The sequence below is a fragment of the Hoplias malabaricus genome, chromosome 2, assembly GCF_029633855.1.
Source record: "Hoplias malabaricus isolate fHopMal1 chromosome 2, fHopMal1.hap1, whole genome shotgun sequence".
NCBI classification, from domain to species: Eukaryota; Metazoa; Chordata; class Actinopteri; order Characiformes; family Erythrinidae; genus Hoplias; species Hoplias malabaricus.
The window spans coordinates 29,483,583-29,496,260 of NC_089801.1; the positions used below are offsets into that span (position 1 = coordinate 29,483,583).

Consider the following 12,678-nt stretch of genomic DNA (forward strand, 5'->3'; position numbering starts at 1 on the left):
TATAACTGATCATACAATAATAAGTATTTAGCCTACCATTGTTAAAGCCTAATAATCATAATTAATCTTATCCTAATACTTACAGCTATATAAATAACACACAGAAGAAGAAATCTATACCACATTTCTGACAGTAACATGATGAGGAAAACATTTACTGCAGTGGTTGAGGTTCTATCTAATCATAATCTAATTGTGTTCCCTGGAGATCTGTATGCTTTCCATTTTTAATCTGAATTATTCCTGGCATTGATCAGAATGTAACATGATACCTATTCATTCATACATGTTGCGCTGGGTCCAGAATGTACCCGGTATTATTGGGTATTACAGGAGTGCACCATGGAAAGAGAGCCAGATCATCACAGGGCAAAACATACTCATGCCGTTATCCACACACTCACACTTCTGGACAAATTTACACATTCACCCAGTCATTCACACACTCACACCTGTGGATGATTTCACACAGCCAAGACTCCGACCAATATGTGTTTCAGAATTATGAGAAGAAACAAAAAACCTAGAGAAGTTGAAGCTGTATAAAGCAATTAGTTGTGGTGGTATGGTGGTTAAAAATTTTTCTCCCCACATTGTCATGATTATGTCAGTCTTGCACCCACTAATCATTGGTTGCTAAATAACAACTAACTTCATGTTGCAGATGACTGTTACTCTTTTTCTACATACATTAAGGAAACACTAGGTAGTATTTTTAATGCAGGGTTAGTGGTTCTTTAACAGATAAATAAAATATAAGTACATTAGATAACATTTAATAACATTTACAAAATAATATTAGTACTAATGACTCATCTGTTCAAAATAGTATGATAGCAGAATGACATTAAAAATTTATCTTCTTAACTGTGTCCACAACCATGCTGCAATAAAGACTTATTGAAGAAGGCCATGGATATTCCCTTTTTCAATGGCAGATTTTAAGTAGATTTTTTTTTTTTTGCTAAATGGCTTTTCTATGAGGAAAACAATGGCAGCAGTAGTCAAAATCCATAACCCTTTCGGATTAGCTGAGGAATTATGACAGCAATATTCCCCCATCCATTCCCACTACCTCGCCAAATGCTAATTCAGTGTTATTTATCAACTCCACACTCTTGAAGGAGAACATTACTTGCCCAGTTTGGGTAGAATCACAGTAATTGAGAGGGGGAGGGCCTTCAATGTGGGCCAAAAATTTACTAATAGCTACTCTAGTTTAAAATTACAGCAGAAGCCAACACTATGTTATTTATTAACCATTTAGTAATTATAGCACTCTGTATGTTTATGTTTTTGAAGAGTGCTTCTATAAGGTACTATATAAACTGGATGTTCTGCAGACATAATGGCCAAAATCTGACTAGACAGACAACAGCTGGATATCCTCTGTCTGAGAAGAGTCATATTAGACAATCCTCCAGCTCCAGGATTCCTCACTACTACTGAGCACCTGCCAGCGGGAAATGTAACGAATTGTAAAAACTGTCTGAAGATTGGAGGATAGTGTGTGTGAGACGCGCACACTAGCTCTGCTCTGCTCTATGGATCAGGAGTAACAGATGGCCTGAGACTGAGGCCAACATTTTTCATCCCGCTTTTCCATGTGGGAAAGTTCCCTCACAACTGCCAAGACAAGGAAGGGCAATAAAGACCCAGTCATTTAAGATTATAATTTAGGGAAAACACAGGTATTTATTTCATTTGGTGCCATGGGGAGTATCTCCTAATGAAATATCCCAATGCTGGGGGAGTGTGTCCTTGGTCAACCCAATGACAACCTTCTGTCTTATAAAGGGAAAATAGCAATGTTTTATTTTACCCTGCTAATAAACATGTCAAGACAGTTGTCATACACTGTCATACAATTGTCAGCATGGATTATTTTTGGTAATAAAACAGATACAGCATTAGCAGGAATTTCAAAACCTACCCAAAGCTTCTATAATCTCATTATAAAGGCATGAATTTTAATGGGGTGCTCTAAAACCACTGCATATGAGCCCAAGGTTTACCATCCACAGTGCCAGGCATTGGCTAAAGAGGTAAAAGGTAAGGCTAGAGAGGTAAAGCTTCCCCGCATTGGACTGTGAGAGTTGGAATTTCTTCCAATACTTATCATCCAGCATCATTCTCATTAATGCTCTCAATGCCATCACACACTTACAAAAATATTCAGCCAACTATTGTAAAATCTCACTTTCCAATATTTCCCACAAGATAAAGAATATCTGTTGTGTTCAAACTGTGTAAAATAAAAATATATAAACAATGAAAATACATGAGTTTGGTTTTTACATATTTTTTCTTATGTTTGCTTTACAACAGATCAGTCCAGTTTGAGACCTTGCCTAGGAAAATTCCATTACTAGTGCCATTTTGGATTGTCCAGTACAATGTGGACACAAGGCCTGGTTCTGAGATGTCTGCTGTTCTTTGTCCTGATGAATCTGAGTCTCTCTGGCTTGGTGAAGAAGGTTCTACAGCACCAGACCAAAGTTCTGACTGTTCCAAACATGCACAATATCAGCCAGTCCAGCTCAGAAAAGCCAGTCATCCTTAGCCATGTGTACAACATCAACGTCCCAGAGAACTCTTTCTGTTCTGAGACCCTAGATTCTCCTACAGGTTCAGAACTCAAGCCAAATTATTCTCCATCAGACTCAGAAACCTCTGAGCCCACCTTAAATGGACATAATCAGATCGTCTTCACTCATCGCATCAACATTCCCAAGCAGGCATGCGGCTGCACTGATGACTTTCCACAACTCAAAGAGCTCCTGAGTCGTCTGGAAGTGTTGGAAGGAGAAGTGTCCACTCTCAGAGGGCAGTGTGGAGGAGATTCCAGCTGCTGTAGTGCCCAGGTCACAGGTATGATTTAAATAACTTCTGTGTTCATAGAACAGAAACAATGGACCTGTATGTTGTCCTTAATACCAGACTGCACAAAAATAGTTTTGAATGTGATCATTTATTATTTGACATTTTTATATAACTCGCATATTTCTTTGTAGACTCTGAATACCATGGTCTATCCTTGAAGGCAATCATATTTAAGACAGATTTTTCTGTGTCTTTATAAGACTAAAAATGAAGAAGATTAAAAGTAGTCTCTGTCCCATCCCATCCTCCAAAACACATTGGAGCATGATACTTTAACAACATTTCAATGATGATATCTGAGTTTATATTATGAAGCATCTCTTCTTGAAACAGTCTTGAGGTTTGATCACGCTGGTGTGGTCAGTGACTCCTAGCGGTTTAACAAATGTTTGGTGCAAAAATCCAGGTCATACAGTCTTACTGAGTTTTTCTAACCTACAAGCATTACACTGCCCTCTGGTGGAATTGAGCATTCAGATGCCACATGGTTCCTACATATGAGAATGTATAATGTTAAAGATTATTTCATCTGGTTAAGAAAAAAAAAGATTACTGTTAGATTTTTAAAACTTCACATGTATTTAAAAACTTTGAAGTTTTCTAGCACAAGGGTTGCCTAATTTTTGAGTAGTTTGATTTTGTAATCTTTTTTTAACCTGTTCTGACTTTTCCTTTGTTTAGGGGAAGTAGGAACCAAGCCCTACTGCAGTGGCCGTGGAAACTACAGTGCTGAAATCTGTGCCTGCATCTGTTCAAAAGGCTGGAAGGGCCCCAACTGCACGCTCCCTGATTGTCCTGGAGACTGCAGTGACCAGGGCCGCTGCGTTGAGGGCAAATGCGAATGTTTTGAAGGATTCTCCGGTGAGGACTGCAGTTTGGAGGCCTGTCCTACTGACTGTGGTGAGAATGGGCGGTGTGTCAGAGGAATCTGTATTTGTGCCGAGGGGTTCTCTGGGGATGACTGCTCAAGGGCGGCCTGCCTCAATGACTGCCAGGGACATGGACGCTGTGTGCATGGGGACTGTGTGTGTGAGGAGCCCTGGACTGGCTTTGACTGTTCAGAGCTCATCTGCCCGAAAGACTGCTATGACCGTGGACGCTGTGTCAATGGTACCTGCTATTGTGATGAAGGCTTCCGAGGACAAGACTGTGGACAGCGTGTCTGCCCCAGTGATTGCAGAGGTCAAGGCTTTTGTGTGGATGGTCAGTGCATTTGCAATGCTGGGTACACAGGGGAAGACTGTGGCATGCTGACTTGCCCTAACAATTGCAATGGAAGAGGTCAGTGTTTTAATGGTGTATGCATTTGCAACAGTGGTTACCAAGCAGAAGATTGCAGTGTCCTCTCCTGCCTCAACAATTGCTACAACAGAGGTCGCTGTATCAACGGCAAATGTGAATGTGATGCTGGTTTCCATGGCGATGACTGCTCAGAACTTTCCTGCTCCAACAACTGCAACAACCGAGGGTACTGTGTTAAGGGGCAGTGTGTCTGCATGGAAGGATTTAGAGGTGAAGACTGCAGCATTAAGACCTGCCCATCCCACTGCTATGGCCAGGGACACTGCGTGGATGGCAGATGTGTGTGCTTTGCAGGCTTCCGAGGGGAAGACTGCAGTGACCTGAGCTGCCCCAACAACTGCCTGGACCGTGGTCTCTGTGTAGCAGGACAGTGTGTATGTGATGAGGGCTTCACTGGAGAGGACTGTAGTCAGAAGAAGTGTCCCAATGACTGCGTAGGCCATGGACACTGCCAAGATGGACTCTGCATCTGCAAAGAAGGCTTTGTTGGTGACGACTGCTCAGTTCCATCATGTCCTACAAACTGTAACAACAATGGACGATGCGTAAATGGCATATGCCTCTGCAATGAGGGTTTTGTGGGCAGTGACTGTGGAGAGAAAGAATGTCCAAATAACTGCCATGGAATGGGCCAGTGTGTGGAGGGACGGTGCATCTGTGATGAAGGCTACATTGGCGAGGACTGTTCAGAAGGTCGGTAAATATAAAGTACTAATGTGGATGAGCATTTCAGTCAAAATGATATTCATATATGAAGGTTTTAATTAAAAAATGATGATATCACTGATATCATTCGTAAATCAGGTGGACCACACCAGACCAGAGACAGTGATGCCAATCAGTATTTATTATATATTATGACCATGCTATATTAAACCCAGAGTTAAATAACTAAGCCATAATAGGTGACACGTAGCTCAACATTTACATCAGATACAAAGGAATCAAATTAAAATCCTTACCAAAAACAAAAAATGCTAATCGAGATTTTGTCACCTCAGCTAACATTTCTGGCCACATTGTATTTCAACTAGCACATTTCAAGTGGAAAAAACAGACTTTGGGCCAAATCTGTTTCATTTTCGGTACTTATGGCACAGTTACGGCACTGGCAAGTGTTGTATGGGCCAAATATGGGCCAAATGTCATGAGTCAATCTGATTTGGAAAAGTGTTGTGTAGGCCGGACCTGGGCCAAATGTAAGCTGGACCTGTGGCTGAACTGAGGTAGCCAGACTCACACAGAGTCAATGGCATCATTCCAGATCAAATGTGGGCCATTTGGGCCACATTTTAGGCCAAATGTCCTTTGCTATCAGGGTTACAGCCATATTACAGTGATTTCACATTTTTGTGAGTCCATATTTTCCTGTATTGCTGTGAAGTAATGATAAATAATTCATGTTTCATGTTTCTCTGATCTCTTCATAGTCTCTCCTCCAAAGCACCTGAATTCCTTTGAGATAAACCCAAAGTCAGTGAACCTGACCTGGACCAATGACATGTTGGTGAAAGAGTACTTGATCACTTACATCCCCACAGCTCCAGGGGGACTGAAGACAGAGGTGCGTGTCCCTGGAGACAAAACAACTGCAAGAATAACAGGGCTTGAACCTGGCAATGAATACTCCATCATTATCTACGCTATCCTCAATAATAAGAAAAGTGTTCCAGTCACTCACACAATGAGAACAAGTAAGTTAGCTCATCATCATTAATATAACTGCATGAAAACATTGGACGCCACTGACCAAGTACCATGTTTTGCTTATTTTCTTTGTGATAATGAGTTAACAAGTTTATTAAAGGGGTGTCATGTCACATTCTCCAGTCTGCCACACCTTTGGCCATTGTCTCTGTGTTTATTGTGTTTATCCACCCTCTCTGTTCCTTTCTTGTGTTCCTCTAGCCTCACCCCGGACATGTGAGCTATTGGTAGTCATGTGATAGAGCTCAGATATGTCCCCTGTTCTCTGTACTCTTATAAGCCCTATTTCTTCATCTCTGTGTTGTCAGTCATTGTGCAAGTGTAATGTTGGGTTCATGTCTATGTATTCCCACGTTTATATTCTGTAAATCTGTAAATGTATTTGTCACCTTTGTGTTCTTCTTCTGTATAAACAAACCACATTCACACCAGCATCCTTCCTCCTCGTTCTTACTACATTACAAGTGAACATATTTATGGCATTTTGTCTGTGTATATGCTGACAACAAATGTAAAATAAGATATTAATTTAAAAAAAATGTTCAGTTTTGGTTCTAATAATAGAAAACCTATCATACTATCACAAAAACATACTATCGCCAGCAGCTGTGCATGTGCAGCTGTGCATGAGCCTATGATCACCCTGTTCAGTACCAAGCATGGAGTATAGAATCATTATCTTCTTTATATGAGATGCACAAACCATAATGTCACAATGTCAAAAAGCATCAAAATAATTATTAACAGTAAATAATTATAAAATGCAAATGTGAAATACAGATTAGGTTGAAAAGTGATGGTGTAATTCTTTAAATTTGGCAAATTATACTCCTTTTCCAAAAGTAAATACAATTCCCTTTGATCCTAATGAAGTGAATGTGATGTGCATTGATTAAAATATCACAAGGGTCAGACAACACAGCAGTGTTTCAGAGCCTGTTCCTTTAAATTAGAACAAACCACAGATCAGTTCAGTGTGAGAGCCCATGAGTAAGAAATCCTGGTTATTAGGGATTTTCACTTCTTTAGTATTTCTACTCAGTACACTTATTTCTCCATGCTCATTGTGCTTCAAAATATTTGCACTTTCACATAAATGTGGGTCCAGTGATATGATCAGAGAGACTCAGACTAGAAGGCAGGATGACTGTAATGTCTCTGAACTTGATGTCATAAGCAGAGCAAAATAACGTCATCCCTAGTTTTCTGACTTAGGCAGCCCACAAAACCTGGCTGGGTTTATGGGCTGGTAGGAACTTCAGATCCTCACATTAATGTGCAAATGCACCAAACTAGTGATTTTTTCATAATATGTCCCCTTTAATACTTTATTGCTGTCAGTATTCATCTTTTTTTCTTGCTACTGTTAAGTAATGCAACATCTGTTTGGGTATAGTGTTTCCCACAAGTATGAGATGACTGATTACAGTAACAGAGCCAGCACAATAAGAGACTGTTGCAAACTGCACTGTTCTACACAATGTCAGGAGCTAAAAATATATATAAACACACTGGAAAACTGTGTGTTGTTTATCTGACTTAACAGAACACAGCTCTGTTTCTATGACTCTACAATTCTCATGGGCATAATTGGGCACTTTGTTTCTTATAGTACTTGTATATAGGAAAGTGGGGGATGAATGGAAAAGAAAAGTCAGAAAAAGCTCACGTTTCTCTTCTCATTTACTTTTCAGGTCTGCCACAGCCGTCAGGTCTGAAGTTTAAATCTATCAGAGAAACATCTGTGGAGGTGTTCTGGGACCAGCTGGACATTCCATTCGATGGCTGGGAGCTCACCTTCCAGAATATGGTTGGTCTTCTCTTATTCCTTAGCATGGAAAGTAGTCCAAAGTCTGGCCAGTGTTAATGTGGAGGGCTGCTTTTTATTACATAAAGGGATTTAGATCAGTATTAAAAGATACTGACTTTGTAAAAGCCAGGGCTGTCTAAAGTGGACATTAGATTTGAAAAATAAATCCAATCTAAATACAGTTTAAAATGAAAGATTGTACCACTGCAAGTTTGAAGTACACTATATAATTTCTGCTCATCAAGACAAAATTTAATTCCAAGTCATAGAATAGTCATATTCTTGAGAATATTAACCAAAAACATGCAGCCAACCATGTCCTGTGTGCAGTGTCCTATGACCATTGATCGACTAGAGGACAACCAACACACAGCAACAGATGAGCAATTATCTCTAACTTTGCATCTACAAAATGGACCAAACAATGTAGGCATTGGCACTCACAGAATGCACAAAGTGGATGTTTGATTGAAATGTACACTGTACAAAAACACACATCCTATCTCGGACTGCTACATATAAACCTTAAGTATAATGAAGTGTTATACTACAGAATATTTAGAACTTGAAACTGAAAGTTGGCTTTTCAAAACAAAACAATTGTTTTCCAATTGTTCATTTTTCATTTTGTGTAGTATATTGATTAAACTCTGAAGATAAAAATTGCTAGACTCTCACTGGGGTGGTCCCCTCAATGTTCTATGTTCAGTACCTTTAGAAGAGGAACATAATTGTACCATAACCTACTGCAATTATAAAAATGTTCTGTATTCCTGTATTTAAGTTAGCTATTTAAAAATATTATGAAAACCATATATATATATATATATATATATATATATATATATATATATATATATACTCACATATTCACTCTATCACTTATATGTAATATATCTGGAAAACAGTTTATTTAAAAGTGAAAATTAATTTTATCGCCCCAATTTTTCTCATGGAAAGCTATTTGATGAGCCTAGGACTACAGTAACTTTCTGGAGGTTAAAGTGGTTTGCTATTAGAATTTTCAGCACTGCTTTCAATTTCTTCCACAGGTCTTCATCAAAACTCAAATACTCAGCCAAGGTTTGCTTATTATTCCTGCTGGGTCTATAAAGTGTCCCCACTCAACCCAGCCCTTCTCTAAAAATAGCATCTTAAGGAGCTAAGTTGATAGTTTATTGAGTTATTCCATACAGGAGAATTTTTTCCATTTGAGTCAATGACATGGTCAGCGAAAATCATAGGGCTGATTTGAGACACGTTTGTCTATTTAAAAACTGACTTTCCATTAAAATGACCGTGCATCTATTACAGCTAGTCCATTATAGCTAGTATGCAAAAGTGTAGTTAAAACCAGTTAATATTTTTCCTAAATTTTTCCCACTAGCTCTGTATAAGGGCTTCTGCCAAATGCCATAAATGTCAATGTCTTTGTGCTTTTACAGAAGAAAGAGGATGGGAAGATTGTCAACACTCTGCCAGCTTCTCAAACTAACTTTGAGCAGTCTGGACTTGGTCCGGGACAGAAGTATGATGTCTTTTTGCGAGTCCTTAAGAACAACAGCAGAGGATTACCACTGAAAAAAAGCGTCGCAACGAGTAATACAGCATCTTTACACAAACTCACATTCACTGCAGAAATGTGTTATTTTCTCAAATGATTTATCTTTATTTTAAAAAGGCCATTATACTGACACCTAGTGTCATGGATGTATCAAAGTTTCTGTATTAAACCTATTTTAAGCATGACTGCCATCATGTGGAGCATAAACTGATTCAGGCATTCCAAAACAATTTTATTCTTCATCTCATATTGTTTTCAGTTTGTAGAACAACAAGAAAAAGTTTAATCATTAATTTTCATGAACGTTGTTTACAAGTTGTTGGTGGTAAATATGATTGAATACCATTTAAGCTTGTTTGAGTATGTGTGTAAACTTATTTAAATAGGACTTTATAAATTGTATGTGTTTTTAATATTAATTATATATCACTAAATAAGAGTAAAAATAGACCTGTTTTATTTTTGTGTTTTTCCTTGTACAGAAATTGATGCTCCCACTGAAGTTGCTATCCAAAATGTGGGAGACACATCTGCTTTGATCTCCTGGTCCAAGCCTGTGGCGGATGTAGAGAAAATCCGGATATTTTACGGTCCCAGTGGAGACCCTTCAGCCAGGCATATAGAGGTCCCAGCAGAAAACATGCAACATAGTCTGGAGGATCTGGAGCCTGACACCGACTATAGAGTGTCTCTCAGTTCCAAGAGGGGAAACAGAAGCAGTGATCCTGTTTATGAGAGCTTCACCACAGGTACTCATCCCTTAAATACAAGCACACTTGTACATATTATGTTTAAGAAGTAATACTTCATTTATATGGCTACATTATACCTATGTACAGTTTCATGACAACTGACCTAAACATATTAACCTCTATATAGGCGTATGCCAACATTTTATTGTGTGAAATTACAATTGACACTTGTTACAAACCTTCAAATTTCAGATGTTTATGAAGGTTTATAGAGGTGTCATGTTGCCTTGTGAAGGAAAACCTTCAGTATGCAACCCCAGAATAATTATAATTAACATAAACCTAAATACAACTCTGTAAAGGCTCTTGATAAATAGTTCTGTAGGGTTCTGTCAGTTTTTCTGAAAGGCTTATGTATGTATCATGGGCTTATGAATAAAAACCTACTCTAAAGTGCTACAAGTAACAAAAGAGCAATTGTAGCAATGTCACTGAGCAGGGGTTCTTAAGCGTTTTCACAGTGTAGCCCTTTTTGGGGGTTAAAATATGAAGAAAATTTTGAAATTATACTTTATTTTAGACATATGCAAATACTAGGTTTCCATTATTTTTGCACATTTTAATCCTGAAAAATCCTAACTCTGCTGCAGGTCTGGATGCTCCTGGTGACCTCCACACTGTGGCTCAGACTGAGGATAGCATCACTGTGGAATGGAAAAATAGTCGTGTGCCTGTGGATGGCTACCGTATCAAATATGGTCCTTTTATAGGAGGAAGCCATGGAGAAGATATAGTTGCCAGGAGACCAGGAAATACATCACAGGCGACCATTACTGGTGAGTATTATTTTTCAGTCAGTGCTGGATGAGCTACTTAAAGTAATGATTGGTTGTGATTGGTTAATTCCACTGTTGGGTTGCAATTAGCTTAGTGGATATTTTGATACATTAGGCTTTCATTTCAGGTGCTGAAGACTAAATCAATGGGTCAGCTTGCTTGGCTGTATAATCCTTAAAAATATATACACATTTTTTTTTCTAATTTTCCTATTGTTTGTCAGTCAGTATCTTAAGAAAAATTATCTTTATTCTAAGGAGTGACATTCTGTACCATGAACAGAGAAAAGTGATAAAGAACATTTTATCCTACCTGAAAGAAACAGGCTTTCATGTAAATTACAGAAGTTGGTAATTTTGGACTGCTCATATTGTACATATTCATTGGTTGGTAGGCCATCAATACTCATTAAAGCTAGTTTTTAGCGAATCATCTGCTTGCATGACATGGACTATAACATAAACGTTACATGACATCCACAGTCTATTAACTGCCACAAACTATGACCTGTCTATGAACTGTCTATATTTATAGTACTGCTTTGCCTTCAAATTCTCTGTATCTAGAATGTACTAGTTGAAATACAGTGATTCTGATTCAGATTTGTATTTGTCTGTCAGTTGTCTGTTACCTTGACTTAAATGCTTCTGTGTATTGTAGGTCTTAAGCCTGGAACAGAGTATGGGATTGGAGTTACAGCAATAAAAAAAGAGAAGGAGAGTCAGCAATCCACCACTAATGCAATGACAGGTAAGATAAGAAAATGTCTATTTATATGTCTAGTTTTTTATTTGTCTAGTTCAAATTTATAAATGTCTAGTTATAAATTTCTATATAACTATATATAATACATTTTTGGGATTGTACAGATTTCTGCACATAAAATATTACTCGTTCTATTATCTATCTCTCTCTCTCTCTCTCTCTCTATATATATATATATATATATATATATATATATATATATATTTTTTTTTTTTTTTTTTTCATTCTTCCCCAAAAGGACTGGATGCTCCAAAGGATCTAGAAGTGAGAGAATCCACAGAAACCTCACTGAGCCTGCTTTGGAAAAGGCCCAGAGCCAAAATCTCTAACTACAGGCTGACATTTGTGTCCACTGATGGTAAACGAAAGGAAGTGGAGGTGCCTGCTGCTGCCACCTCCTTCACTTATAAAAACCTTGTGCCGGACATGCTCTATAATATCAGTTTGGTGGCAGAACGGGGGCAGAATAAAAGTGCCCCCACATCCATCACTGCTTCCACAGGTGAGTGAATGAGCTCTGTATTGTTATTGTTTATAGATGTGTTTAAATTGTACATTAACAGGTTAATACTATTACTATGTATTTAAATGAGTAATCAATTATTTTTACCACTGAAAAAAGGCAAAGTATTTAAAAAAACAGTAATATGTTTATATTAAGAGCAATTTACATGTAATGAATTATCAATTTGTTGCGTAGTTCGAGAACGAAGCAGTTTATGAAGAATCATTGGATAAAATGATTGATTGCGCCTTTATTTCTACATGTACCTGTGATATATAATGAGAAGTATAGCTATTTCTATTATTTTGCTTATTGCCTCAGTCAGATTAAATTTATTTATTTATTTATTTGAACTTCAATACCCCTAATCACTGATTTTCTCAAGCAACATTCCCTCTTCTCCATGCTTTTCTCTGATATAGTTATTTTACATGGGAAACAAGGTTCTACATCTATACTATGTTTTTTTCTGTTGATGAATTTGCTGCAAGCAGGTGAAAACTGTGTCAGCACCTTTTACGATCTGCTAAGAGAGTGAACTAAACTGGATACAGGTGTGAAAATGATATCAAGGAGAATAAGTTTTATACAGATCACAGAACCATAGTGATTT

The 12,678-nt window shown here is 38.0% G+C and overlaps 1 protein-coding gene across 1 annotated transcript in view; it reads left to right on the forward strand.

The window, feature by feature from the left end:
- Positions 1 to 2,396: 2,396 nt before the first annotated feature.
- tnca (tenascin Ca) overlaps positions 2,397 to 12,678 on the forward strand; it is a 32,793-nt gene continuing 22,511 nt past the window's right edge. The window contains exons 1-9 of the mRNA XM_066659814.1: positions 2,397 to 2,871; positions 3,565 to 4,878; positions 5,616 to 5,879; positions 7,587 to 7,702; positions 9,148 to 9,301; positions 9,749 to 10,015; positions 10,609 to 10,794; positions 11,456 to 11,545; positions 11,799 to 12,062. Coding sequence (XP_066515911.1) covers positions 2,397 to 2,871; positions 3,565 to 4,878; positions 5,616 to 5,879; positions 7,587 to 7,702; positions 9,148 to 9,301; positions 9,749 to 10,015; positions 10,609 to 10,794; positions 11,456 to 11,545; positions 11,799 to 12,062 — 3,130 coding nt within the window. The remainder of the gene's footprint in view (positions 2,872 to 3,564; positions 4,879 to 5,615; positions 5,880 to 7,586; positions 7,703 to 9,147; positions 9,302 to 9,748; positions 10,016 to 10,608; positions 10,795 to 11,455; positions 11,546 to 11,798; positions 12,063 to 12,678) is intronic.